The sequence below is a fragment of the Brienomyrus brachyistius genome, chromosome 1, assembly GCF_023856365.1.
Source record: "Brienomyrus brachyistius isolate T26 chromosome 1, BBRACH_0.4, whole genome shotgun sequence".
Classification (NCBI taxonomy): Eukaryota; Metazoa; Chordata; class Actinopteri; order Osteoglossiformes; family Mormyridae; genus Brienomyrus; species Brienomyrus brachyistius.
Genome location: NC_064533.1, coordinates 3,152,549 through 3,175,176, shown reverse-complemented (window position 1 = coordinate 3,175,176; position 22,628 = coordinate 3,152,549). Strand labels below are relative to the sequence as shown.

General features: G+C 54.5%; 1 protein-coding gene across 1 annotated transcript; it reads left to right on the top strand.

The window, feature by feature from the left end:
- The first annotated feature begins 360 nt into the window (after positions 1–360).
- On the top strand, positions 361–21,949 carry kmt2e (lysine (K)-specific methyltransferase 2E). Its single transcript, XM_049019605.1, is given in 25 exon segments — positions 361–704; positions 8,404–8,588; positions 8,997–9,080; positions 11,106–11,214; positions 11,317–11,540; positions 11,738–11,877; positions 12,309–12,490; positions 12,575–12,613; positions 12,731–12,931; positions 13,012–13,142; positions 13,361–13,478; positions 13,558–13,667; positions 13,769–14,039; positions 14,615–14,713; positions 15,632–16,126; positions 16,305–16,598; positions 16,684–16,834; positions 16,928–17,169; positions 17,279–17,335; positions 17,550–17,987; positions 18,213–18,457; positions 18,686–18,774; positions 19,540–19,634; positions 19,770–20,420; positions 20,422–21,949. Coding segments are annotated over 24 exon segments (4,938 nt in total). The 5' UTR covers positions 361–704; positions 8,404–8,517; the 3' UTR covers positions 20,824–21,949.
- The last annotated feature ends 679 nt before the right edge of the window (positions 21,950–22,628 follow it).

Genomic DNA, 22,628 nt, shown 5'->3' with positions numbered 1-22,628 from the left:
TACAAAAGAATAAAAGGCACACTCGTTTAAACATTCTGCGTAACAAGAATGCATTACTAGAGCAGATATCTCTTGTCTCAATTTTGTACATGTAAGTACCTCAAGCACAAAAGATGCAAGCATTCGAATAGGTGCTCATTTACGGCAAATGGGATCATTCAACCTCCTGCTTCGCTTCACCCATCTCTCTCTCTAACCGGGCATCTGTCCTTCGTCGCTCGTGAACGCGCTTTTGACGACGAACTCTGCTTTGAGGGCGCCCCTGCGGTTGAGACTGGGTGAACCCCGCAGGGCGTAGGGGCGGGGCCCAACAAGTGAAGGGGGGCTCACGGGGGAGGGGGCGGAGCCACAGCGGTCCTGCCTGAGCCGCCATTTTTGCAAAGGGAAAAGAGACAGGAGAGTGGATACAGTTTCTATCAGTCATTAAAGGTAGGACAGGGAATTAAACGGTTCGGGACGTGTGAAAACCCAAAATACTAGCTTGGGAGTGACGTTGAAAAGAATTAGAAGGAGTTGTTGAGCTTTTTTCCTTTTATTTATTTTTTATTTTTTTAAGGTGAGGGGTTGAGTTGCATTAACATTTCCCCCTTTGAAGATCCGCAGTGGAGACGGTAGTATTGTTTTGGTTGTGTGGAGGCGAGGGCGGCGGGGTCTCACCGGGTCCCCGGTTCCTTTCTTCCTTTCATCTACAGTGGACATTAACGGTGAGTCAGAACGCTTACGGTTGCAGGAGGGAGCCGAAGCCCCTTTTTCGTTGCCGCGCCACGTAGTTTTCACCAGGGGATCTCATCAAATTACAGCCCGAGTTAGCCTGCTAGCTGCGCTAGCCAGCCGTAGCCGTTACCGCCGTGACGGCCCCCAACACCCCGCTAGGGCTTCTCCGTTTACCGCAGCAGCTCCGAACACGGCCTTTGTGGATAATAACAGCGCGAATTTGGGTCCAGCTGACCCAGGGGATTGTGCCGTACGGTCCGCGGGAAGGGCAGCGCGCCCGGACTCTGCCTGCCAGCCAGCTCCGTAACGGCACTGACACGCTCGGACACCGTTAAAATATGTATATATTTTTAAAGTGCTGCGGAGGTGCGTCTGCGACGCGCGGAGCTCGGAGTGCGACTCGCTTCCTGCGAGCGACAAGCAGTGCAAAGCTTCGTTTCGGCCGGCCTGCTGGCGTCTCACGCAGCCATAGCGGAGGACCAGGGCATGGAGGACGCGGCATGCAGGAGCGTCGCTGGCTGTTCGATATGGGACTCCGGGCGAGTGTGAACTCGGGTCGGTAAGCCGAACACTAGCAGGGGGCCCTGGGCTCCGTGATGTCCGTCTTTGAGGCGCAGGGGAGGTGCGCAGCGCTCGGCGAGGGCGCCCTTGTTTACATAGTTACTGTATCCAGAACTGAGAGCTACGTCTGCGGTGCGGTGGTCGGTTACGGAGCCGAACGCCACTTAAAGCCCGCCATGGTGCCACGAAAACAATAATATAACAGAAAGGGAGGGTCGGACGTGTCTGTTAATATGGAGTCGGATTCGAATCTGTGCTGTCAGTCGCTGGGCGGCGGACTTTGGCAGGGTGTCGCTGGAGACCGCCGGGGTCCCCGCTGCTTTTCACACCCGTGACATTTCGACCCTTAATCCGGACTCGGCCGAGCCGATCGTCCGGGATGGCGTCCGTGGGGGAGGGGAGCCTCGGAGGCTGTACGGGGGAAGAAGACAGTGGAGTGGCGGCCGCTGGGCGCCTTTCTCTTAGTGCATGCACACCTTCGGAGGACGGGAGGCGACGCGTGATTCGTGGAAACAGCTGCCGGTGGCCTGGGTCTGGGCTCTCCTCCGCCCATGGTCCTTATGTGGACGCGCTGGTCTGCATTTCGACGACGACTGGATGTACATACCTGCGTCGTACGGTTTTAAAGACCTAAAGCGCGGTGGGGGACGGCTACGCGAAGCATTAACGCAGATTACGTTTCTGATCCCGGAGTCGGTCGGACTGGGCCGAGTTCCATGTTTGTATATTCCGGACGACGCGAAAATGCCGCCTAAAGTGGTACATTTTCAATGGCCGGCGGCTGCTTTCGCTGCCTTCCGCACGATTCCCCTGCTGTCTGTCTCCAGGAAAAGGCTGTAAAGATGGCGGCCGGGGTCGATGATATGGTAATTTAATCCGTTCATCCTTCCACACCCCTGCTGCTGGTCGGGCTCTCCGCAGCGCCGACACGCACATGAAGACGTTACTACATCTTTTGAGAATCCCGCAAAAGGCCGTTTGAGGGGCTGTTTCGGGATCTGTCGCGTTTAAGGGAAGAAAGAGACCAGTTTCTTAACATGGGATGTGTCTGAGGACATTGGTCGGCATGCTGCATGCGTATTTAAACGGTTTATTTCGCACGAAATGGAAACATAACGTAATGTGGCTGTTGGGTCACGCCCCCCCGAAATGTACCACATTTTAACGATTCGTGCACCGTAAAGGCATTTTTGTGATAATACGTAAAGAGATGATTCTGTGATTTTTATCAAGGCTATTGCATACATGGTGTTTGTTCGAAAACGGTCTGCTGGGACCTTCACATTGTTGTCGGTGAATCTGTGATATTTCGTGTTTTTATTGTCTTTAATAAACCCAATTTAAAATGGCTGTTTTCTTTCTTGCGTACACTACGATGATTGTCATTCCGAGTTTCGTTTATGCACATAAGCATAAAGTCGGGTTGCCTCGCTAGACTGTAGCCTGGTCTGTCCTTCAGACATCACCCCCTACCCAGGATTGACCTAATGCTGGAACAAGCTACAGTTGTGGTTTGCAGTCTGTGTCACTCTCTCCAGGAAGGTGAAAGCCAGAGGCCAAGGATACAGTGCTTAATGACATTCAGGCTGCACATATGGAAGTGCGGGATTAAAATGGAAGAGATGAAAATGATGTAATTGTTGTACCCAAATGGTCCAATTGGCTCAAACCAGGGATCATACATTAGTTTCAGCGATGATTATGTGCAGCAATGAATTTTTAGAGTTTCTCAATACATTTCTCTTTGTAATTTATACTTGGGCCGCTGTTTGAGCACGTGAGTCTTCCTCATGTTGTGAGAGACTCAAATGTGACACATTTATTTGTGTTTTCTATATTAGCCTTTTGAGATACTACGCTGTGGGGGGACCTGGAATCCTGGTTGTTTGAATAAACAGCACCTTGGTGGTACATCCTTTGTATTTACTGACCAAGCTATCAATTTCAATTGTCAGTCATGGTTTTATTTCAACAAGAAAAGAATTTTGTCACTGGGGCGGCTTGAGTTATTAGCATCTGTTAGCATCACTGTCTGCCTCACAGGTGGGTCTGGAGGGGTTGTGAAGCAGCAGGAGTAGTGCTGCAGATCCCCAGATACGTGAGAAGAAACTGCGCCCATTCCACAGACCTAGGCATCACACAAAAGGAGCAGTTTTTTAGTAAACTGGTAGCATTTCTGATTATTATTTCGAAGAGCAGCATCCTGCTTGCATCACCCCAGAACTTTCTGCAGTATGCAAGGAATGTGTTCTGGGTTTTTAATCCTGTAACTGCGGTTTGCTGATGGTCATAACTGCACAGGCCTTAAACAATGCGCACCTCGTCCCCCACCGCCTCCTACTCCAGCTCCCAACTCCCCTGTAAGGACTCTGTTGGCTCTGTTTGTCTTTAGCTGGCTTGTGAGGCAAGTTGGATACAGTTCTGTGGCACAAACGTTGGCAGCTTCCATAAGAATGCTGGTTTTATGTTGTTGCCAGACTAGTTTTTCCCCCCTTTCCCCTGTATCGCAGTGTGGGGCCACTCTCACTTGAAACGAACAGGAAAAGAAAAGGCTGCAGGTTTGGTTAATTTGGATGTGTGGTTTGCCAGCATTTCGGCGTCCAGCTCCAGCCCAACTTCTGGTGGATGCTCACAATTCTCCCCTAATTCTACTTCAGGCTTGTTTTGTGCACAGTTTGGGAGCTCCTATTGTTTTGTGTTGGGCTGGTGATGTCGATTGCTGCGAGGTTCCCTCTCCCCTCACCCCCGTCCTCATCGGTGACACAGGCATGCTAGCTCGGCCAGTCAGTTAAAATGCCTTAGCTCTTTTGGCTGAAGGTCATTCACGTCCGGCGTGCGATCCGCGGCTCGGCCCATGGTGCACAGTGTGGAGTTCTCACTGGCTTTCGGTTTCCTCTGGTGTTTTGCCGTGTTTTCGGGATACGGGACAGGCGGGTGAAGGTCGGAGCAGATTTACTGCGTCAGTTTTGAGCGTGCCCTGTCTGTCAGTAGCAGCCTGCCGCTCATAAGTGGGAGCTGTGTCTTCACATTTTTCCTGAGAGCTGGAGGTTGGGCTCCTTCCTCTCATTTTCCCAAATCCTTTAAATTTCTTATACACATATGCAGAAACAAAGTCTAGAGCCCCCCCGCCCCCGTGAATATATTATGTGCATTACACAACTCAGTGCGTTTTCTCTTGATGAAGCATTATGTCATGGGAGGCATTTGATGGTTTCTGACATGGACCTCATGGGGGAGAAACTGAAACTTGTTGGCGTCCCCCTAACCTTCCCAGGATCCCGGGCTGAGGCCGGCATGCTGCCTACTTTGCATCAGTCATGCTCACTGGTTTATTTTTCTCAGTGAGAGGCCGGGGCTGACAAAACGCAGTGAGAGGCCGGGGCTGACAAAACGCAGTGAGAGGCCGGGGCTGACAAAACGCAGTGAGAGGCCGGGGCTGACAAAACGCAGTGAGAGGCCGGGGCTGACAAAACCCACCCCTTCGTACGGGCAGTGCACTGGGGGAAATGTGGCTCAGGTAGCCGGCTCTTATTGGGCCCTCTGTAGCAGCTTATTACCGACTTCTGTTGGATCTTTTTTTTGTTAAATAAGTGTGGTTTGTTTAGAACTGTAAGGTGAAATAGCACAAGTTAACTAGAATGTGGTATTTGGGTGTTGTATGCTCTATAAGAACGCTACAGCCTGGTGACGTATCCAAGGTCCAATTCAAGAGCGCAGTCGCAGTGTCGCGCAGCTGAGTGAAGGTGTGTCGTCTTCTCCGTTATGCCGTGACATGCACATCGGATGTCAGGGCTTGCGGGGCTCTCTTAGGTCTTCACTGTGGAGGTTTTTGTCTGGAAGGCTCAGAAGGACAAACTATGGCATGGTGTTCTGCCCAGGTGCCTCCTGGAAATAAAGGCGATGTGTTGTTTCTTGTTTTTAAAGGATTAAATACTGAATGTTTAGTCATGAAGACTGCAAAGTGCAGAAGTGTGTGGTTTATGTTTATATAACACTGTGGGGACATTTGTCCACAATGTGTTAAAAACCTGTTATGACCACCTTTTCAATCCTCACAAGTGGAAACTGAATTTTATGATAATCTGTGATTGCAGTCAAAATACCAAAAATGCCAAAAGTCTTGAATTTTGTTTGGTTACTTATGGTTAAGCTTAGGGCTCTCATTGTTTGGATTAGGTTTTTCCCATAGAAACGAATGGAGAGTTCTCACAAAGATGTGAATACAAACGCGCTTGTGAGTGAGAGGGAGAGGGAGACATGCAGTTGTCAGTAGCCAGGGTCATCATGGGATATGTAGTCAAACCCTGCTGCTCCATTTGTGTGCTTTCGGTGCCCGACTGGTAGAGCTGGCCATGGGCCATTATTGTCTGCTGGGTTGGGTTAGTGTGCTCTGTAGAGCATGCATTTGAATGTGGCAGCATTATTGGATACTCGTACCTTGTATCTGTCTCACCTATGTTTATTTTTATTTAAGTACTATTGGATTAAGTTTTTTGGCCAGAATCTTGGTAGTCCACAGGCAGTCCCTAAAACAAGGCCTTGAACTTGTCTTTGCTTAACTCCAGTAAAAGGTGGCAGCCAGGACAGGACCTTGTTCTGCTGGGATTCCACAGAGATCATGCTGCCTGATCTCCTCCCGGAGTAGAGGATTGTGGGATTACCCATCTGGCCGTGTGGGGAGGAGACGATTATTCAGTTGCTTGAGCAGTTTAGCTCAGCCTGGCCTGTTGCGCTGCAGTGTGTGTGTGTCTGTTTGTTTTTGTGTGTGTGTGTGTGTGTGTGTGTCTCTGTGTGGTGAACTACCTCTGTAATTCTAAATGACTTGTGCTATAGTAGAGGTTTTTTTTTTTTTTTTTTTTGGGGGGGGGGGGGGTAGTTGTATAAGGAGTATAGGATTGTTTGCAAATGCTCAGCTCTAACCTCCAATCACACTTCTCTGCCACCCAAGCTCTACAAAAGGAATTCCTGTCTCTGGTATCCATTTAGGAGATTGTTTGTTCCTGCCCCTGCAGTCTAACTTCTGATCCCTCATGCAGATGGTTGGGCAGCCCCCCCCATTTGGAGGTACTGTACTCCTGTGAAATAATAATAGATGGGGGGCGGGGGGCAGTGAGAGTGAGTCTGCAAGCTCCCATCTTATGATTATCCAGGTGACTTTATGTCCATTCCCCCCCCCCCATGTGAATCGGCAGACATCTTGATTTAAGATAATTCCACATGCTGACGTTTAGCTCCCTTTTAATTATGAGTAATGTTGCTTTTCCATCCTAGACCTTGGAAGTGGAGTATAGAGAGAGCGAGAGGGAGAGGGAGAGCGAGAGTTAGTGTGTAGTGTGAGCGCGTAACTGGGCCAGACTGGGGGGGGGTCGAGTGCTGCAGGAGTGTGTGTACTTGTGTGCTTACACGTCTGGCGCTGCTGTTTCTCACATGTGACTGACAGCGTTGTGGGGGGGCAGTGAAGCATAGATCCTGCTTTGCTGGTCATCTCATGTATTTCATGTATTTGCCGAAATCCCACCCGCTTTCTCCCCACTTCCCACCCTGTTTTGGGGGCACAATCCTTGTGTGGCTCCGAGTAAAAGAATGCTGTCTTATAGGGTGGGTGGGTTGGCGGGCCTTTCGGAATGTCTCTTTAATAGTCCCAATTACACTACGCCCCCCCCCACCACCACCACCACCACCACCTTCTCTCTCTCCCTCTTACTCTCTTACATGCACACACACGCGCACACACACATATATACAGTGAACCATTAATTTGATAGCATGTGTGTTCACATTCTTAACCAGTGACAGCAGGCTTCCCTTGTTTGAAGTACGGACTGGTGGTTTCAGAGGGAAGCGATTTTATTGCGCGGAAACCTGTGGAGGCTTTGAAAGGCCATGGGACAGTTTTACTTTGGTCCCGCCTCCAGTCTGGAGTCTGGCTGCTGTTTTGTTGGTTGGTGAGAAGTTCCTGAACCAGCTGGCTGATGTCTTTAACAGAGCAACGCAATATACCTCTATGGCTAAACCGAAGCATTTTTAGCAATGCAGCCAATATGGTCTTAAATATAGGATGTGAATCAGATGAAACTGGGCAGGGGCTGCAGTTAATCATCCTTGCATCATTATAGAGGAAGTAACTGTATGTTTGAGTTTGATACACCATTCGAAGTTTTGTGCCTGTGTGTGTAACTTGGAATGTCATTCACGCAGAAGCATTCAGACAGACTCACCTGCGTCCTCCTGCCAATGGGAGACGTGATTATTTGCGACTCAAGTCATTTCACCGAGTAGAACGACCTGGATTGAAAGATTCCATTGTGGTGGCAATGAGCCCTGCTGGCCGCCGCATAGACAGCGGCTTGTCTGCCTCCATGGGCGAATGAAGGCTGGTGTTCCCGCTGCTTGGTGTGTACATCTGTCAGCATCCCGAATCGTATTGATTTATAGCATTGGCAGGATGTGTGGGGGCCGGTCCGCCCTACTCTAGGCAGGCTCGTAGAAACATGGCATTGATACCGTCGTGTAAGCGTGTCACTCATTTCGGAGTGAGAGTTTGCAGACCCGCAGTCTGTCCCTGGCAATCCCTACTATTGGGACCATTGCCAGAGATGGTTTGGATGTGTGTGTACACTTGTACAGTGTGTCAACCTTTCTTAGCTTTTTATTGACCAATATTCCCCCTGCCTTCACATCTCTTCTGACGGCAGACTTCTTTGAGTGTTTAAGGATATATTTCATATGGGCAAAAAAGATTGACAGCCACAAGGTGGCATTTGGCTATGATTGAACTTTTGTAGGAGTGTGTGTGTGTGTGTGTGAGCGAGAGGGTGAAAGAATGCATGAGTCTGCTAGGAAAACTGGCAACTATATTGTTTGGCTTGTTTAAATTGATTTTTGTAAGTTTGGTTCCCTCTAGTGGACAAAAAAGGTAACTGCTGTTGTGTCACTAAAGTCTGGAATTGATAACGATGGCCTTTCTGAGTAATGATTGTGTTTGTTTGGAGCTAAGAGCCTGAGCTCTCTTCATTTTTTCTTGAATGAGTTTGAGCTGCACTGGAAGCTTCACACAGGTAAATCGCAGTACGTGTGTGTCATGCTGGACGTGAGTAGTAACCCTCTGTGTTTCTGTTCTTTTTGCAGGCTTGGTGGATGCACTTAGATGTCTGCAATGAGCGCTGCGGCTGGAATGCCTCCATCTTTTGGATCCCCACGCTCTGGACTCAGTAGGACAAGGATTTCTCAGAAGAGAACGTCATGAGCATAGGGGTCCCAGTAGGGCAGGACGTGAGCGACTCCTCGTATCTGAACATGGCTGCCGGCTCAGAGTGAGCGAACCTCCGCACCCCCCCCCACCACCTCCACCTTCTCCCTAACCCTGTGGGCCAATCTGCGCTGACGTGCTGTGCTCTTCTTGTCAGCTCTGAAAAGCTGGTCTTTATGCCAGAGAATCGACCACACCTGTTTATGGACCATGCCGAGATCTGGTGTGGGGGGTGTTTCATACGTAATTTTGGCTGGAGTGACATAAACATGCATTCTTTATCTTTGTGTAACAGAAATCAGAAATTTAGTTGTAAAAGCTGTTGTTAAATTCATATAAAAATTAAGGCTTTTATCAAAAGGTGAAGAGAAACGATTGTGTCATCCGGCAGGGGCACGTCTGGGTGATGCCAGTCCACCACAGGGCACATAGGTGTGCATACTCACACTCATACACTATGGGCAATTTTCAGATGTTGTTGGACTGCATGTCTGAATCTGGAGTACCCGTTCGAGATGCGTGTGATGGGGGAGGGCGAACCCTACACACTGAGGAGGTGAGATTCAAACCCCTGGATGTTGGAGTTGTGAGGCAACAGAGCTTCTTTCTGAGCCATCGTGCCTCCCTGGATGTAATTTTCCCTGCCCACTAAGTGAGAGTTTGCAAGATGTCGGGCTTGTCTCCTGGACTGCTTTCCCGCAGCCCCCCAGGAAATTTTCAAGCGGTGCAGGTCGAAATCTGTTTAAGCAGAGGGCAGCCTATGGCCCAAAGGTGTCTGAATGTGACACATCTTGTGCCGTTAGCCGGCCTGCGACATGGCTGGGGACAGATAGAGGTGTCTTCTGGTTCTGCCTGTAAGAGGGGGCTGGGTGTTTAGGCGGTGGCCCTTCTCGCTCGTCGTGGCATGCTCCGAGTAGTACGCTTTTTCTGGAAATGAGTCCCTGTGCTATTTTTATCGCGCCCAGCCCTCGCCTGCTATTCTCGATTTGAGTGACGGGGACCGGGCCGCCGGTCCGTGAGCCGCCACCTCCACCGCTGCTCTTATTCCTCTTGTCGTCTTTCTCTTGCGAATCTTTATTCCCTCTTAACAGTCACCATTTCGATTTTACTCTAGCTGTGGTTATTTTATCGTATTGGTCTTTTTAGTTCTGTTGTACAGACCTGCCCCCATCCATTATGGCCCCTTGGAGAACATTGTCGTTATCTTGAGGTGTCCTGGGAGGGCCGCCACGAGCATCCTGCATCAAGCGTGCACTGTGAGGCTATTTGTAGCAGGAGGCTCTCGTGAAGCACAGTCACTGAGTGGGAGGAGGTTGCGTCAGCAGCGTGCCCGCATGCCGTGACGTGCCTGCGTGCCGTGACGTGCCCCCGACGCTGCCCCTGGGGCGTTGCACTACTCGCACACTTTCGCTTTCACCACGGCTGCGATTCGTGCTACAGGAAGTGGCAGCAGCACGAGGAGAGGAGCAGCGCGGGTCCGGGGCTGAGGTTCGGGTCCCAAAGACCGAGACGGGAAGCAGTAGGTGCGCGGGGGGGGGGGGGGGGCGCTATGTCACGCCACCGGTGAGATCTTGACATCGCACCGTCAAGCGATCGCCATAGTGACCCCGTCAGGGCTGCCTGTCAGCTGCTTGTTTCAGTATATGAGTCCCACTCGCTGTGCTAATGGGGACACAAGGAAGGCCAGGCTAAGAGCTGTGCTCATTAGGTTTGCTCTGCTCTGGGTAACTGTGTGTGTGTCTGCTTCCTCACTACCCTCTCCTTTGACACATTTGCTGTTTTGCCGGTCTGGTTGTGTGTTTATTAAAACTGCAGGCTGGAATATTCTGGCAGTTTTCCGTAAGTAGCAGCTGCTCAGAAAACCATCTGATGGACAGGCTAGTCTCCGTATCACGGTCTGAGTACTTATTCTTTAGCTTTGCTGTTTCAGCAGCCCGAGGCTTTGTGTGTTTAGTGTGAACGCACATTTCTTGGTAGAGGTGGCATGAATCCATTAACCACGCAGGTGAATTTCTCCAGCTTCACTCGGCCGTGCGGGTGTGTGACCATGTCCGCTGGGAGGCCATGCGGCACCAACAAATAGAGGCCCCTATTCAAACTGCCCAGATAAAAAGCAGATTAGAGTCTGTGTCGACACCCTGCAGTCAGCGGAGGACGGGGCTGGTCACGCACATCGGCCATGTTCTCTGTTTGGCCCCCCGCCCCCCCCCAGCTGAGCTTCATGTTGGTGTGGTTAGCTTATCCTACCGTGAGTCTGAAAACGTTTCTCGGCAGGGGTTCCCATCCTTTTAATGATCCCAGACTGATGTACTTTGGGGGAGGGGGGGTGTGGATTGATTGGCGGGACAGTTTCCATTTCTTTCATATGGGATCAGAATTCATGAACGTTGGGGCTTGGCTTGATAATGTATCATTTGATTTTGGAGATTAACCAGCCTCTCCCTAAAATTCCCAGGTTGTAGTGCTTGTAGACTGGACCTGTTTGAAAGCAGCGCCCTGCGCACTGGTGTCACGGCTCCTGTGATTGGGCGCTTGCTTTCGTCCCATATCCCCCCCTAACCCCGGCCTCTCTGTCCAGCAGGCCTGAATCAGTGGAGGCCAGCTCTGTGCTGGTAAAGTACAGCTACCCGCACCAGGGCTACAGCAGCAGCTCTCAGCCCACGCACAGCTACGTCGGCCTGCCCTATGCTGTGAGTAGAGCGCCCCCTGGCTGACCCACATATGTAAGCTCCTTTCGTTAAACATCACCATCGCCTGGCGGCGCTCAATGGCTCTCCCCGCCTTCCCTTCAGGACCACAACTACGGCGCGCGGCCCCCACCCACACCGCCAGCCTCGCCCCCGGCCGTCCTGATCCGTGCCAGCGAGAGCCTGTTTGTGCCTGGCCCCCAGGACGAGGCGTCGCGCGGCACCACGCTCAGCACCTCAGAGGACAGCAGCTATGGGGCCGATGTCACTCGCTGCATCTGTGGCTTCACCCACGACGACGGCTACATGATCTGCTGCGACAAGTGCAGGTGAGGAGGCCCCCCCCCCCCCCCCTGAACCTTCGTCCCCCTGCCGTTTGCCTGGCAGCTCCCATTTCCCCCCCATCAGCTGTTGCACAAGGTCCCCTGGTCGCCATCCACCTGGTGTCCCTCCCATGGTGACATGCCCCAACACACACACTCTTACACTCGCACTCTGTCTCCTGATGCTCCCTTTGCCTCACCAGTGTGTGGCAGCACATAGACTGCATGGGCATCGACCGGCAGCACATTCCTGAGACGTACCTGTGTGAGCGCTGCCAGCCGCGGAGCCTGGACCGCGAGCGGGCCATCCTGCTGCAGACCCGGAAGAGGGACAACATGTCGGGTGAGGGCGTCACGCTGCCCCGTGTGGTGGAAACCTGCATCGACACATTACTGCTGCTCCTCAGTTTGAGAGGAGTTTTCTGGAAACAGTCGGATCAAAAATAATAATTAGAACCATGCTTTTCTATGCAATAGATAACTATGCAGTTTGTGTTATTTTATCTTCATTTTGGTTTGTGCTACGCAAATTAAAGAGATGTACTTTAATGCATTTTAAAATCACGTGTATTAAACGTTGGTTGGTCTCAGCTGTGTCACACTGCCACCCAGTGGTCTGTGCTGTGCCACAACATTTAAATTGTCCTCGAAAGTGGAAACCGCGCGACATCGCTGGTGCAGAATCGCAGGGTCGCGGGTTCATATTCTGCTCCGGCGTGAGTGCCCATGGCTCCGGGTGGCTTTGACAGTCGTCTGCACGTCGTGCCTCGGCAGATGGAGACACCAGCGCCACAGAGAGTGGGGACGAGGTGCCGCTGGAGCTGTACACGGCCTTCCAGCACACGGCGGCCAGCCTCGCACTGAGCACAGCGCGCACGCCCAGCAAGCAGGCCGAGAAGAAGCGCAAGAAGAGCGTGGACAAGGAGCCGCCTGCAGCCCCTGCGAGGGCCAAGAAGGTGCGGGCGCCCCAGCATGCGTGTGCAGCTGTGTGGGGAGAGCCGACCGCGGTCCTGACCTCGCTCTGCTTCTCTCTCCCACAGGCTTTTCGTGAGGGGTCCAGGAAGTCCTCCCGCGTGAAAGTAGGTGCCATTTCGCATCGACACTCGCGAGCCTGTGGTGAACCATTGAAGGGGTGTCTGCCTGTCCCTTCAGGATTGCACTGAGAGATCCCCTCCTCTCCTCTCCTCTCCTGCCAGGGCACCGCTCCTGAGGTGGAGCCCACGGACTCGCCCTCCCTGTGGGAGAACACGATCAAGTCCTGGGTGGAGCAGTATGAGGAGGCAGGCAGCAATCGCTACAGTGAGGAGATGCAGCTCCTGCTGAGCATGAAGGGGCCGTCGGAGGCCAAGGCGGCCGACTGCAGCAGCCACAGCGCCTCCTTCAAGCCGCCGGTGGAGGTGCGGCCGCACTGGAGCGACCCCCGTGTGTGTGTAGGGCCCCCACCCCCTCAGCACTGACCTCTGCTCTCGTCTCTCAGAGTCAGATGCAGAGGAATAAGAAGATCCTGAAGGCAGTGCGAGACCTGCCAGCGGACGCGCTCATCATCGAGTACCGCGGCAAGTTCATGCTGCGGCAGCAGTTCGAGGCTAATGGTTACTTCTTCAAGAGGTGAGGTCGGCTGGGCCAGGGGCCCTGGGGTTTGTCTGCTCGACCTGTAGGGGGCAGGCCAGTGCCACAGGCTCCTTCCCGCCTGGCTGTTGGGAAGTGCTGGATTTTCGTCTTCGACCTGTAGACTCTTTGTCCAAGTATCTGTTCGTCGCTCTGGATGCCCCCCTCAGCCTGTCCCTGTCTCACGAGCCGCCCCCCCATTCTCTGGGTATCTCCAGGCCCTACCCATTCGTACTCTTCTACTCCAAATTCCACGGGCTGGAGATGTGTGTGGATGCCCGCAGCTTTGGCAATGAGGCCCGTTTCATCCGCCGCTCCTGTACCCCCAACGCAGAGGTAGGTCCCCCGCTGCCCCACTGGCCACTGGCATGCGGCGCCCCCCTGTGGCCCCCTCTGACCCCGTCCGTGTCGCTAGGTCCGGCACGCCATCGAGGGCGGTACCCTGCACTTGTTCATCTACTCGGTAAAGCCCATCACCAAGGGCAGCGAGATCACCATCGACTTCGACTATGACTACGGCAGCTGGTGAGGGCTCTCACGCATAGCACCTGTGATGTACACCACCGTGACACGCACACATGCCATCATAACCCCCCCTCCTGCTTACCGTACCCCAATCCTCGCAGCAAGTACAAGGTGGACTGCGCGTGTCTGAGGGGGAACCCCGAGTGTCCGGTGCTCAGGCACAACACGGAACCCACGGAGAACCTGGGCTCCGGCCTCGAGTCGCGGCGCCGGCGCGGCCGCAGGGACAAGGAGGCGCCCCGCGAGCAGGAGAGCGAGACGGCCCAGAACCAGAACGTGTCCCTGGACTACGAGGGGGCCAAGGGCAAGGCGGCCGGCGAGGCCAAGCACAGGAAGATGTCCCCTCTGCGCCTCTCCATCTCCAACAACCAGGTACATGCCCCGACACCCGCCGCCCTCATCACGCCGTCATCGTCACGCCAACGCTTACATCATGCCATACACCCGCCTTGTTTGGTCACGCTCACTCTTTCGTCATCTCTTGTGTTTCTGGCCCCCTGTGGGGGGGGTGAGGGGGGAGTGGGAGCTGCTTGGATCTCTGGAGGGTGTCAGGCGGCTGTGGTATACGCCAGCTGGTGCGTATGGGACTGAGCGCGTGCAGTGTTCACCAGCGGGACATCCTTCCTAGCCCCGGGGTACCGTATGATCTCTCGTAGGGAAGGCCGTCCAAATCGGGGACGAGGTGAGGCTGGCCTTAAGGCTGAGGGTCTCCACAGGCCTTAAGGCCGAGGGTCTCCACAGGCCAGGCTGACAGGAGCTGTGCTTTACTGAGCAGTCCGTCTCATAAGCACTATGGGAGGAGCGGATCTGTCACAGCCGTGACGTGCACAGTCCCGTAGTGGTGGATTTTACGCGTTGCCCCCCCCCCCCCCCCCACCACCTCTCTCTAGTCTGTAGCCAGACTGACAGCACAGCTGTGATAAAGCCCCCCCTCTCCCCTCTTACAGGAGCCTGAGTTAATTGAGGACATAGAAGAGAGAACCTGCATTAGCAGTGAAGTAGAGATGGAGTCAGAGGAGCAGATTGCAGAGAGGAGGAGGAAGATGGTAAGTTCGGGGTGGCTGTACCACCTCTGGGGGTGTGAGGTGTCCGTAGAGCCCCCCAGGCCATCCACTGGTGCGCCCCTGCTCTCTCGCCCCCCTGGCTGAGCCTTTCTCCTCTCCTCCACCTTGCTTCCTATTGCCCTCGTTATCAGTGCCCCTGGGATCCTGCTTTGTTCTGAAATGGTACTGGGTGATGCTAACTCGTTAGCCACGCAAACGGCCACGCCTGCTGCTGGTGCCCCCCGCTGCTTTGGGCTCTTTGGAAGGTGCCTCTCACATGGGTATGGTGGTTACTCTGGGAAGGCAGGTATCTGGCTCTCTGTCACTGAGCTTTTACTCTTAGCCTGCAACTGCTACTTCAAAGCACTGACTGTAAGCAGTGACCTTTCCCAGCATGCATCGGTACATGTCCCAGCATGCAGTGCGCCTCCCCTCGTTCCAAACAGTTCTATGTATGCCATCTGTGGGAGTAAATTTAGGTCAAACTATTCTTTTTCTCTGGGGGGGCAGGGAAGCATATGACCTCACTGCGGCCTGAGTGTCCCAGGGCACATTATCGGGCACACGCTCTGCCCCCCCAGCATCCCCTGCAAGCTGGCCTGTTGTCCCAGCCAAACTCCACATTAAGGTTTAAAGGTCCTGCTTAGAATAGCGATACCCTGTGAGTCCCAAGCTTCATCCATCTCTCTCTCTCTCTCTCTCTCTCACACACGCACATTCTCACTCGATTTACCATACATGCCTGTTTTATTCCCCTTCTTTATATCAATTCCCCTTTTGCTGTGCCTCACATGGCTGCCACCCCCCTCCCCCGCTGCTCATCCCTCTGCTCATAGCGGTCAGCCGGCGCCCCCGCCTGGACACACTGCGGGGAGCCTTGACGCCTGTTTGCGTGCCCCTCCCACCCCCCTGTGCTTGCAGACGCGTGAGGAGAGGAAGATGGAGGCCATCCTGCAGGCCTTCGCGCGGATGGAGAAGCGGGAGAAGCGGCGGGAGCAGGCGCTGGAGCGCATCGGCACCAAGGTGGATGTCAAGGAGGAGGCGCCTGCCACTCCCGAGGCAGAGGCTAACCCCCCCCAGCCCCAGCTGGAGGTGCTGAAGGAGGAACCATCAGCCAAGCCAATCGCTGCCAAGGTGAGCCGGGCCAAGCAGCGTAAGAGCCTGTCGCGGAGCCGCACCCACATCGGGCAGCAGCGCCGCCGCACGCGCACCGCCAGCGCCTGCTCCGACCTGCCGCCCGCCTCCCCTGGCGAGTGCCCAGAGGCCCCGCCCCCCGAGGCTGGCGAAGAGCCCGCCCCCGCCCTCCCAGAGCCCAAGCCGCCGCCAGCCCAGCCTCCGGACGCCGACACCCCTCCACACAGCAGCTCGCCGGCGCCCCCTAGCCGTGCCACTAACAAGTACCCCAAGACTAAAAAGGTACCATTTCTGCCCACATCATGCCCATCACCACCATGGCAACCGTTGCGTCATGCCGAGTGCCTTCGTTGGGTTTTAACCACAGTCACAGGCCTGGGAATTTCAGCCTCAGCCTGAACCAGTGGGTGACATCACTAGGGGTGATGGCTAATCCCTCTCCACGCCCCGCCCCCCACAGCACTTAATGAGCGAGTGGATGGTGGAGAAGCAGGATTCCCCGGCCCACACCCCGGAGCCCCCCCCGGAGCGGCCGCTGCGCATCAGCAGCGACCCTGAGGTTCTGGCCACGCAGCTGAACTCACTGCCAGGCCTGGCCTGCAGCCCCCAGGTGTACAGCACCCCCAAGCACTACATCCGCTTCTCCTCGCCCTTCCTGTCTGGCCGCAGCCCTGGCACTCCGGGCGTGCCCTCTGCCCGCCGGCGTTCCCGCGAGCTCCCAGAGACCCCTCCTACGTCCGGCTCCTGTAAGAAGGTAAGCGGGGGCTCCTCCCCGGGCCAGCAGGGGCGTCTCCAGGGTCGCCTCTCCGCTCATGTCTGCCCCCCACTTCTCTGTGCAGCGCTGGCTCAAGCAGGCCCTGGAGGAGGAAGGGTCTTCCAGCCCAACGGGGCGACCGGCCCTCTCCCTTCCCCGGGAGGGGCCCCCCAGCCCCCCTGTCAACGGCGACTCGGACGGCCTGCTCGCCCTCAACGGCAGCTGCACTTTACTTGGTAAGGGGGCACCCTCCCCACTCCTGGGGCATCCCGAGTCCGGAGGGTCGTGCAGCGGCTGTAATGATCGCTGCTCTCTTGCCCCGCCCACAGAGCTCCCCGCCCCCCTTAAGAAGCGGCGGCTCAGCCCACTGGACGCCTGCGTGTCGGAGGGCTCCACCCCTTATGGTTCCCCTTATGCCACGCCCACCCGGCCCGACCTCCCAGAAATGCCGTGCGCCCCCCTGAGCCTGTCCGCGCTGCCGCGCCCCCGCTCTGAGGACCAGGGTACTGAGGTCATGCTCGCCACCGCACCGCATGGCCCCCCCATGGGGCCTCACCCCACCCACCTAGAGGTGAGTGTGCGCGCACGCTTACACCCACACTCGCTCGCTCGCACGCCTGCACGCGCACACCAGCATGTGCCGTCAGACAGGACTTATTTGGATGTTTGTGGCTTTTCAGAGTGAGTCTTCTCCAGAGAGCTCCCCCGAAGGCAGTCGGAGAGCCAGCACCCAGGAGGTAGACTGCAGGAGTGTCTGTCTGTACCTGCGCCTGTGTGTCTGCATGCCTGCGTGCACGTGTCTGTGTCTGTGTCTGTCTGTGTCTGCGTGTGTGTCTGTCTGTACCTCCGCCTGCGTGTCTGCGTCTGCGTGTGTGTCTGTCTGCGTCTGCGTGTCTTAGCTGTGTAGTAACTTCCCCAAAGCATACTTGAGCCTCCTGTCCTGCCCCCCAGGCGGAGCTCTCCCCGTCACTGCTCTCCTCGCCCTCCCTGCGGACCAGCGGCCTGGACCTCCCTCCCCAAGAGTTAAAGCCCGTGGGTTCGCAGAGTCCCCGGCCCCCAGAGCCCCAGGACTGTGGGCCCGAAGACCCAGGGGAGGTGGGGCTTGAGGGGGCAGTGGACCCACCCCCTCTGGACTCCCCTGCCCCCTCATACCCGTCCTGGGTGAAGAGTCCGGAAGGAGCGGGCCTCCCCTTCTCCACGGTGAACTCCAATCTACGTGACCTGACCCCCTCCCACACGCTGGAGCCGGGGGCCTTCCGGGCTGATTCCGGCTTGAGTTTCAGGGAGGGGGGGCTCTTCTACACCTGTACTGATGAGGGGGGCACCGTGGCCATGGCGCGCTCTCTGGGGGGGGACCTGCTGACCCACACCCCCCCGCAGAAGAAGAAGGTGAGAAGTGATAAGTGTTGTAGCAAATAATTAGGCAAACGTTGAATGTAGACTCTGGTGTCTTTTGCTGATCGGGTCACATGACAGAACAGATCTGATTGGTTTAGCTGAGGAGCCAGTGAGTGGTGCTATTGGTGTCAGGTTTGGCACTGGTTCGCTGCAGATTTGGAGCTGGGGGGTCCGCCTCCCCCGTCGCACCCGACTCACCCCGCCGTCTGCTCCTAGGTGTCGCTCCTGGAGTACAGGAAGCGGCAGCGGGAGGCCCAGCGCAGCGGCTCCAAGGTGGACTGCGACTCTCCTGGCTCTGCGGTGCCCCATCTGGTGGGTCTGTGCGGTGGCAGTGCCGTGGAAGGCTGCCCTGTCGCTGTAGATGTGGCTCCAGAGCCGGGCGTCCAGTCTGGCCCTGAGGCATTCCTGCCCGGCGAGGACGGCGAGTCCCTGGGGGAGAGGGACGGACGAGAAGGACAGTGGTACGAAGACGCGTCCCCTGTATGCACACGCACACAGACAAACACAGACATGCACTCTGCCACTGCATTTAAAATGAGCTTCATTTTGGTGTAATTTGTAAACGTAAGTGTGTCTCAGTCTGCAAGAATCCGAAGCTATTAGCAACCGTCTGTGTACAGAAGCTGCATTGTCTCTGTCTGCATGTGTGCCTGTGGACTCAGGCGTGTCCTTTCTGTGTGTCTGAGCAGGACGTCGTCCACCTCTGTGGAGCAGGCCAGGGAGCGCAGCTACCAGCGGGCCCTGCTGCTGAGCGACCACCGGAAGGACAAGGACGCCGGTGAGAGCGTCTGAGAGGCCTTCCCCTCTGTAGACAGACTCGCTGGCCCAAACCTTTTCAGGGTCCTAAAGAAAATGTAATTTACCTAGATGATGTCGTCCTCCTTCCCTTTCTGGCAGGCTGATCAGAGAGGGGCGCCCCCTGGTGGCCACTGGGCCCTAAGCAGCTATTTAGTTCGCTACTGCTGAAACAGTTAATAACTGGTAACAAGTGGCAGTGAAAATAGTTGACAACCATTCTTTTGATCGATGTGGTTTGCTGTGTAAATTTGCATATAATGAAATCATCACCTAGCAAAGTTAATGTCGGTGGGTTTAGCTCAGCTCACACTTCAGTTTTCCGTCTCCCCACTTGTACTTCGCAAATTTTATCACAAGGATTTCAGAATTGTCTTTGAAAATGCCATCCAAATGCCCTATACCGTATTGGCAAGCTCAGTATGGAGGGTTAGGGTTCATCTTTGCTTCTATGCCACTTTATCACTTTACACAGTGTAGGGAACATCTCTAAAGTTTTCACTGTGACTTAAATGTCTTTGTTATTTTTAAATAAAACTCGTCCTTATAACATTTTTTGAAACCATGGTTTCAATTTGGTTTGACTAATCGATTAGTCGATCGCTCACACAATTAATCGATTATCAAAATAATCTTTATTTACTAAATCCTTAGCAGTTTATGCTGGAACTGTTACTGACTTTTGTGTGAAGTGAGATTTTCTCTCCAAAGCCTCCACTGATTGGATGCCACCTGAACTGTCTTCCAGATGCTGGAGATGGCGATGTTGCGGATGGGGGGGCTCTGAGGGAGTGCCCCTCTCCCGGCTTACACCGGAGCTGTCGCAGCCCACAATCACACAAGGTGAGGGACCCCTTCCTTTTCACTGATATCCATCCTGGCGCTCCACACTACTGCACTGTGACTCACTGTTCACAGCTGTGGCAAGGATGACTCACGGCTCCTGTTCCGTCTCCCTCCCTTGCTCCCTTCTCCTAGCCGTGCTCACCTGGACCCAGTGCGCCGCCTCAGTTTCTGGGTCGCTCGGGAAAGGAGGATGATAACGACAGCCAGCCTCGCACCTCCAACATCCAGCTTGCCTGCAAGCCTCCTGGGCCCAAGTCGGTCCCTCTGACCCCCAGCAAGCTACACAGTGGGCCCACTGGGGCTCCCCAGAGTCTGTACGCTGGACCTTCGCTGCTGCACTCCCCCAAGGCCCAGCCCCAGGGCTCTCCCTACCGGAGTCAGCGCTCCTTCCTTCTGGGACAGCCTCAAGCTCAGGCCCAGGCTCCCACAGGCCCAGCAGCGTTTCCCCAATTCAACCCCCAGGGGGCAGGCCTACCCCCACCCCCGCCGCCCCCTGCTCCTTCTGTCTCTGCCACCATGTTTCCAGGCCAGGCTGCCACCTCCACAGGTTCCTTTGCTGGCTATAAGCCCACGGTGGCCCCCTTCGTTGCCGGCTCCCAGCCCCTGATACAGACGCACCACAGCCTGCATTACCAGAGCTCAGCGGCCCCACCCCCACCTCCCCCCCCGCTCCCGCACCCGGGCCCCTCCATGCTGCATGTCAGCCTGGCACCTGTGCAACAGCACCCACTCCTGGTGAACTCGGCCCCTCCCCCCTCACACCTGCTGGGCTCCACGCCGCCGCCGCCCCCCCCCTCCACCTCCGCAGGCCCAGGCCCCCCCACAGCAGTCGGGGAGCAGCACGTTACTGTCCCTGCAGCAGGCTCCCCCACCCCCCCCACCTCCTCCTCCCGCCCCATCCAGTAACCCGCCCTTGCAGACCGGGCACCATTTCCAGACGATGGGGGCCTTTCAGACGCCCCTCCTCCACCCGGTGGCCTCCAGCAGTGCTGCTTCTGTCACACCCGCTGCCTACCAGGCCCACCAGCAGGGGGCGCTCCCTCCTCCGCCCCCGCCTCCTCCCCAGCAGACCGCGCCCACGCCGTCCCAGGCCACGCCTCCTCAGCTGCCCAGTGGTGCACGGGGAGCCGCGGCCTCCTCGGCCCCTTTCCACAGCACAGGGTACCTTGGTTCGGGGTGGCACTGAACTGCCTGCCCCACAGTTGGCAGGCACACTGGCATGAGCTGTGAATACCCTCAAAGTACCCGTCCGCAAAGCTGAGGCAGGACGGCTACTTTTTAACAGAAAAAGACTAAAGCGATCCTGCAAGGAGACTCCCACAGGATGACTGTCAAATCACGGTGCTCATCACCACCCTCTCACACCTCCTGGCCGAGGTACCGGTCTCCTTTTAACTTTGTAGTCACCCCCCCCCCAAAGATCTAGCCCATTCCAGCTTCCACACCCCATTTGTCTGTTGAAGTTATTTCTCGTTCTCTGTCCTTCGTCTGTCCTCTTAAACCATTTATTTGTTTATTTAGTGGCTCATTTTAGCAAAGAAAATGGCTTTTTGTACAAAAGAAAATACAGAATTATTTTTTTTATTCCTTCATGTAAAAACAACAAAAAAAAAGAAAATCTTTGCTTCGGTGCAGAGATTGAGAAGAGGCTCCTGGTCGTCCACTTCACTGCCCCAGGAGCGCTTGTGTGTGTGTGTGTGTGTGTGTGTGTGTGTGTGTGTGTGTGTGTGTGTGTGTGTGTGTGTGTGTGTGTGTGTGTGTGTGTGTGCGCGTGTGCGTGCGTGTGCAAGGCCCGTGGAGTCCGCCCGCGTGTGCGCACTGCAAGAGAGGTGAATGCGCTGTTGATTCTGAACTTGGTCTGAGTGAGGACTTACCTATAGGTAGGGCACTAGCATCTTATTTTTGAATCCTGAATGGTTATTTGTAGAAATGTAATTTAATGTAGAGATGGTTCCTCCAGCTCTACAGACACACGTGTAAATAGTTGCTTCTTTTGTTCTCTACGCTTGTACAATTCGCTCCCATCCCATTTTGGAATATCGTTGTAAATAAGAGCTCTCTTTGCAAAGCTGAATGTTTCTGTGACAGTAGCACTGTTTTTATCCTTAATCTTCTCTGGATTATTCCATTTCACTTCCGTCTTTTTTTATTATTTGTGGGTGCGTGTGTGTGTGGGTGCGTGTGGGTGCGTGCGTGTGTGTGTGTGGGTGCGTGCACGTGCGCTTGTGCGAAAGAGAGACTCGGACACAGCGTTAGTTTGGCTGTTCATGGTTCATGACAATAAATCACAGTAATGTCGGTTTTATACCAAAGCCTGTCCTGTGTGCTTCAGTATGGCTTGTGACACTGTTTGAACACACACTTCATGTGGGTAAAAGTGTCTCCTGCTGTCATCAGGAACTGTCCCGATTGTCAGGAACTATCCCGATTGTCAGGAACTATCCCGATTGTCAGTGCAAGGGCAACATCCACACGTCAGTCACACCCCCCCTAAGTTCACAGCCGGTTTTTATTGTTCTCCCCTGACTTTGTGTCCCGTCCCACTCCGCTTTTACATGGATTTTACTTGATTTAAAAGTCCTGTTATTCAAACTGCTGTCACTGTGTGTAATTCCAGAGAAACATGAACAAAATGTGAACCAAAGTTGACTACAACCGAGCATTATTCACTTAGCATTATTCACTTAGCATTATTCACTTAGCATTATTCACTTAGCATTATTCACTTAGCACACCAAACTGCTCTGAGCCGTATTACCCCGGGGCTGGTTTTATATTAAGGAGCCTGGTTGGTGGATGTCGCCACCTGCTGGTGGATAGTAAACCATCTGCCGTGAATCTGCGCTCTCTCATCTCTTTGGTACTTATCCCCAGTCCTCACCTAAATGCAACCTGAGGTGCAAAATCTATACAGTAGAAATGTGTAAATCATTAACCCCTTTGAGGGCAGCATTATATATAATAATGGTGTGTTAATACACACAAATCTGC